At 38.4% G+C, this 7,104-nt stretch overlaps 1 protein-coding gene across 1 annotated transcript; it reads left to right on the forward strand.

Moving 5' to 3' along the window:
* Positions 1-2,487: 2,487 nt before the first annotated feature.
* Positions 2,488-4,988, forward strand: LOC105215322 (uncharacterized). The gene is made up of 5 exons (XM_011189161.3): positions 2,488-3,047; positions 3,166-3,341; positions 3,423-3,607; positions 4,529-4,765; positions 4,836-4,988. The coding sequence occupies exons 1-5, from the start codon at positions 2,692-2,694 to the stop codon at positions 4,881-4,883; spliced, it is 1,002 nt and encodes a 333-aa protein (XP_011187463.2). The 5' UTR covers positions 2,488-2,691; the 3' UTR covers positions 4,884-4,988.
* The last annotated feature ends 2,116 nt before the right edge of the window (positions 4,989-7,104 follow it).

Raw genomic sequence — 7,104 nt, forward strand, 5'->3', positions numbered from 1 at the left:
AGCTATACGAGAAGGATCCGACACATTCTTGCCACACACTTCTAGACTCCTGTACAAACCTTGTTGAATAATCTCAACCATGGTATCCATTCGCCCGGCAACCCTTACACCCCCCACCTGACTACATTACCCCCTCCAAACCTCCAAACTTCACGGTTGGTTAACCAATACGGCTTGTCAATGGTGCAAGAGGTTTTCGTCAAATTCATTGCCGCTCATTTTTTCCAAGACGGCTTATGTTTGTTTCGTGGGACCATATAACCCGCATTCACTCATTTTGGGTATAGTTATTATATTTTTTTGCAAATTTGAGCCTCAATTTACGGAGTCGATTTGTCAATAGTGTTTTTATATTCTTCAACAAAAGTTGCTAAGAGAGTATTATAGTTTTGTTCACATAACGGGTGTTTGTAAGTCATAAAACTAAACGATATCTAGGTTATATATCAAAATGATCAGGGTGAAGAGACGAGTCAAAATCCGAATGTCTGCCTGTCTGTCCGTCCATCCGTGCAACGGATAATTTGAGTAAAAATAGAGATAATTGATGAAACTTGGTACACATGTTCCTTGGGACCGTGAGAGAGTTGCTTTCGAAAATGGACAAAATTGGACCACTGTCACGCCTACAAATTGGAGGAAACCGAAAACACATAAAGTGTCATAACTAAGCCATATATAAAGTTATAAAAGTTAAATTTGGTACAAACCATCCTCCATAGCCATATTTGGATGTACATTTTTTGGGGAAGTGGGCGCCCCCAAATCGGTTTTTTGTATATTTCGCAAACCAATAAAGCTTATAAACAAAACTTCCTGCAGTCGTTTTTAGCTACGTCTTCATACAGTCCAAAAATGAAAGAAAAACGGATAATAACCACGCCCACCTCCCATACAAAGGTTAGGTAGAAAATTACCAAAAGTGCGTTAACTCACTAACGAAAAACGTCAGAAACACTAAATTTTACAGAAGAAATAGCAGAAAGAAGCTGCACTCAGATTTTTTTACAAAATGGAAAATGGACCCACTTATGGGTCAAAAACCATATCTTTACTACTACTCGACAGATTTCAATGAAATTCGGCATTTTCTTGACACCCTGATGACAGGTGTGAAAATGGATGAAATCGGTTCACAACCACGACAACTTCCCATCCCTTTGGAAGAGATAACACCTGATATGACCCGCATTTTCATGAACACCAAACTTTATCAGCCTTATAATACGTCTTTATAACGTCTCAAAATTGGCTTTCGTCCAGTAGTGTTTTTATACATAAATGACTCATTGATTGCCTTATTTTTGAAACCACGCCCTCGGGTACACCAACGAGTCTTGCAATTTCTCTATGCATTATGTTTAAATCAATAAACCCTTTAATATTTTCCATTATTGTTGTATTTAGTTTTTTCATCTATAGTAAAGCCAAATATAAGGAAATAACAAAGAAAAAGAATAGAAAATACCAAAATTTTACTAAAAACTTGAATCTACCGATTCCACCACTATTAATTACAGAATAAAAGTAACAAATTTAATTGCGGTGCAAAATTAAGACGATCAATACTTCTTTATTTAACAAAGTCAACAAATTGATCACATGGCTCTTCTAAATTTTTAAATAGTCTTTGAAAAGTAACGGCCCATTTCCAGTAATTCCGCACTTACTAACTGTAGGCCTTCTTAATGAATTTAACTTTTTCACTCAAAAGTTTCCTTTAACAAAGAACGAATAAAATAAATTGTATTTTGAAAAGTATGTGACCAAATAGTTGACTTACTGTATTTCGAAGACTCTATCAATTGGTTCCAGCACAATAGTATTAACTAAAAAGGCTAAATTATCGTTTCCTAATTTAACCAACGTGGATTTAAGTATCCATTATAAACTTGATAAACTAGACCTAGGAACTTCTTCTTTTTTATTGCCGTAGACATCGCTTATGATCTAGCCAGCGTATCCTCCGTCTTTTTATTCGCTGAACTATGTCTATGTCGTCGAATAACATATACAGCTCATCATTCCATCTTCTGCGGTATGTATGATCAAAAGACCATACATCTTCCGCAAAACCTTTCTCTCGAAAACTCCTAGTGTCGTCTCATCGGATGATTACATTTACCACGGTTCAGCACCATTCATCAGGACGAGAATAATTATGGTCTGGTTGTTGTTCGTTCTTTTTCAATTTCCTATACACTCCAAAGTAGCACCTGTTGGAAAAGAGTGATTCTGCGTAGGATTTCTAGACTAGGACTAGCAAGTAGTAATCTCAATTTCACTGAGCGTCTTGTAATTCTGCACCTTAGCATTTACCTATAATAGCCGATCTGGAATGCCGTCGATGAGGCGGTTTTCAAATGAACAATTGGGAGATGAAGATTTCGCGAAACCTACCACATTACATCCACACTGTGAACAAGCCTTTATTTATGAAATTTTCTACTTGTTCAGATTTACTTTTTCCTTGTAATGACAATTCACTAATTGAAAGACAATATTCCGAATGCTGAAAAAAAGTTCTCATTCTTTTCATGTAAAAGAGGCGATACGAAGCATTTACTATATATTTTTATAACCAACTTTGAAGATTGAGTGATTAACTTATAAAGATATTTATATAACGGTTCCTACAAACCTACTATATTTTATACATACATATAATAAGAAAAAAAATAGCGGTAACAAATGCAATACACAAACACAGCGAAACATTCTCCAGTCATTCGAAAAATGGCTATCAAAAAGGTGTTTGCCAATCTACAGCGCACTCTCTCATTACTTCAGCGTGTACTGGCGTGGAATGAGCATCGGGCGAGTAAAGTAAAAACTCCACACAATATCTTTAGTTGGTCCAAAGAAGATTTAGAAGCTCGACTGAAATTGGAGAACATGGCTTGGCTTGACCTGTTCATTATTGACTTGCCAGAAAGTTACATGGCAATGAGAAAGCTACAAGTGGATATAGAAGAATTAATGGAATTCACGAAATTACTATATGAGAAATTTCACAGTTATGATACGAAGATTGCTAAAAAGTTACAGTAAGTTTAAAGTCATTTTCTTTATAGATCGCCTGCCATACAGACACACACACTCAGAGTGTTTTTTGTATATTTTGGCATTGCTATTTAGACGAATAATGTAAAACTTAATTTACAGTTCGGCGTTGAAATTGTTAGACTTTCCTGAATTTATGCAAATACAGCTAAACTGGAATGCGAATAAGGAGGAGGAATTATATAAACGGTTGCAGACAAAAGACTACAGATCAAAACTACTACTACAAACTTCTAGAAAACTTAATATTTTAGAACGTATTTTATCTCAAAATAATGGTGAGATTTTAAAACTGTCTGTATATGTATACGTGTATATATGTGCATATTGTGAAACTGACATAAGTACAATCTTGCTAGTTTTCGATCCTATACAAACACGCTATCAAATACGGTATAACGAATCTCTTGTCGACCAATATGAAGATAGCCTCTCTGTGGAGCAGAATAAGACCAAGAAAGAAATCGATAGATACAATGAACTAATGCGTATTGAGAAGTATTGCTCGGAGTGTACAGTGAACGCTCTCTATGCGGAAACTAATGTAAGTACCTTCATCAGACATCAAGTAAAAATTTAAACCAACTATAAACTTTGTATCTATAATCATAAATGATAATTTCACAAACCCAAAGAGTGATTCTGGTTTGGATTTCGAGGCTGACATAGTTGGTGTTGTTGATGGTGGTTCTTAAGTAGACGAAATCATCTACGACTTCAAAGTTATGACTGTCAACAGTGACGTGGGAGCCAAGACGCGAATACGCGGACTGTTTGTTTGTTGACAGGAGATATTTCGTCTTGCCCTCATTCACCTCCAGACCCGTTCGCTTCGCTTCCTTATCTAGTCTGGAGATAGCTACTCTAACTTCAAATAATATCAATATCATCGGCGTACGCCAGCAACTGTACACTCTTATAGAAGATTGTACCTTCACTATTTAGCTCTGCAACTCGTGTTATTTTTTCCATCATCAGGTTAAAGAATGCACACTGTCTGCAACCCCGTTTTGTATCGAACGGCTCGGAGAGGTCCTTCCCCATCCTGACGTAGCTTATGTTGTTGTTCAACGCCAGTTTACATAGCCGTATAAGTTTTTCAGGGATACCAAACTCAGACATAGCAGGGATACCAATTCAGATATTCCTGCTATCGACGGCAGCTTTAAAATTGATGAAAAGGTGGTGTGTATCGATACTACTCTGTCGGGTTCTTTCCAATATTTAGCGCATGGTGAATATCTGGTCCATGGTGGTTTTTCCAGTTCTAAAGCCACACTTATAAGGTCCAATCCGTTCGTTGACGGTGGGCTTGAGTCTTCCAGATTGTGGGGTTTTCCTTTTTATTGCGTACAAAGCAGCTAATAATATCAATAACTTGTAGGAAACAATAACACATCTATAGCCGTTATCATAACATTTATGACTGTTTAGCTGGCATTGAAACTTTATATTTGTAATTCAGAAATATAAAACCCGAATTGACCATTTGGGTGCTCAATATGAGAAGGAGTACGAAGCCGTCAACAACCAGCTCGCATTCAAACGTGCGAATTTCGAAAGGATGCGTGTGCAGCGTAGCTTTTTGGAGGAAGAAATTGTTCGATTCAGGGAAGAAATCGTTCGTTTCAGGGAAGAAAACGACAAAGTGCCACGCGTTTATCCAAAGGAGATCAAACCAAAAAAAGCCAAAAAACAACAGGTAATCATGCGACAACTTTTTTGTAACCCTCAACTCGATTGTATATAACTTATTGATTATTATTTCACAGAAAAATACGGAAAGTCCATTTCCATCCGGAAAGACGAAGAAGAAGTAGTAAATCTGTATCACTATGTACATTCTGGGAATGTGTATATATATAATGGGTATTATATACCAATGTGAAATATAGTTAACTTAAAAAAATATGGCGTGTATTAATATGAATGCATACGTTTTAAAGTGAAATGTTACGAACTCAGTATCATATATATATAAAGGGTGCTCTCTCTTTCGAGGTTCCCTACTTTTTTAAAGAAAAAATACAGAAAATTCAATAGACTTAAGAGGAAAAAGTCCAACGATGTGATATCACACGATCTTGGTGGCCAATCGACCGGCCCAAATCGTGAAATTATCTGACCACCGAAGTATTCTCTCAATCATTTTGAAGAAATATGGACTGATGATTCCAACGGTACACAGAGCATACCAACCCGTTGTTCTTTTCGTCGTAGAATGGTAAAGTCGAGCAGCTTCAGTTCTTGCTCAAGGAGTATTTTGTATGCTTACAATTTAAGATCTCGACATAAAATGCGCCAAGTCATTCAGTCCGAGTTGCTGCGAACGGTGCCGAATCGACTGTCCGTGGTCTTCGTGTCACTCTCAGCTATGGCTGTTATATTTTCGTTACTGCGTGCTGGAAGTGGTCTACTTGGTTGAATATTATCCAATAATGAATGCTGGGTCTCAAGATTGGTGAAGGTGTAGTACGCACAGTAGGCCAATTCTGTTGGCCATAAGTTGAGCGAAGCGCGCGAAACACATTCTTTACAGCATTTTCGTAATAAAATTAAGCAATTTGTAAACGTTGTTCAGGCGTAAGTCTTTCCATGATGAAATGCCAAACAATGCTGAACAAAAATAACATGACTGCTTGACACGGCTCATGCGTTATCTGTCAAAAAAGGATTTAAAAAAAGAAGTACTTCTACTTGTATCATCCGATAGAAATAATTCGTCCGTTTTGCACCACTTTTAGTCCAACTGTGTTATCGTATTCTTCTTTTTTTTCCTTATAACAATTTTCCATTTCCACCATGACTCGCGACACCGACATTTCAACAGCTAAGCACTTCACCTCATAGTCTGTGGCATCTGCTTCAAACTTAATCGTCAACAAACTGAGGCGCATGGGAGGACTACCTAAACAGCATTTACATTAAGAAAGCATTTTCTATATTTTGCCACCAAACTCAAAAGCGCTAGCATTCACTTGTCGCCTTATAGTGCCTGAGCCTGTGCGTGTGCAACATTGTAATGGTAATTTGCATTACATCCATATCTATGAACTTACAAATGAGTATAATAACAGAAATGAATGAGCGAATGGGCTGCTGTGCGCCTACTTGCCACGAAACTTTGTTGCAACATTAAGGACCGCCACACATTCCAAGTGCTCCAACTGCAACTCAATTTGTGTGGTATTCATAAAGGGTATAGTTAACTTCGAAGGGTAAAACGTTTCAATGCCACAGACGGCATATGAGTACGTATGTACATAGATATATATTGAGCCAATTACAGGGACCATGCACACAGAGCAGACATACGGTAATACTACATACACATATGTACGCACCACTTGCCAGCAGTGGCAGCAGCGGACGGACAGGCGAGACAAGAGAGCGAGAAGCGAATTGGCGGACAGTTGGTAAAGAGTAAATACTGCAAGCAACAGTCGTCGCAAGCAGCAGTAACCTCATGTTGGCGCATTGGTTGTGGCCACAGATGTCAGTCGCTTGGGCTTCTACTGTCGCATTTGCCGCTTGTAGTTGTTATTTTTGTTTCCTCTGCTGTTTCTCGTTGTCTGGCTGCTTACCTTTGCTGGTGTGTCGCGCTGTCGTTGGCTTTTACATTTCTGATATCCTGTTTAAATTTCTAATCGCTGAAACCTTCCACCCTATTGAAGCCCGCAGGCGTTTTGTAGGGCTAGGCTACTTACCACAAATTGTGGCGACGCATCTAAATCGGACGCGCGTATCGCAAAGCGTAGTCCCTAATTTAGTGCAACATGTTGTTAGCTGAAAATTTTTCCAACCCAAAATACAAGCTCACTCATTCCAGACCGGCAGACAGACAATCCACATTATTGTGAGGAGCGGTTAGTTAGCTTAGTCAGCGCATTGTGGCTACGTAATCCAAATCGATTCAGCGAAACGAGCGGCAAACCGAAGGGACAGACAGGTAGCTTGTAGGGCCCAAATGCTGAAACGTTTACTGCCGCAGCACTGTTGAACGCCGCAAATACATGCCAAAAGGGCTATGCTGCAAGTGGC

The sequence above is a fragment of the Zeugodacus cucurbitae genome, chromosome 3, assembly GCF_028554725.1.
Source record: "Zeugodacus cucurbitae isolate PBARC_wt_2022May chromosome 3, idZeuCucr1.2, whole genome shotgun sequence".
Taxonomy (NCBI): domain Eukaryota; kingdom Metazoa; phylum Arthropoda; class Insecta; order Diptera; family Tephritidae; genus Zeugodacus; species Zeugodacus cucurbitae.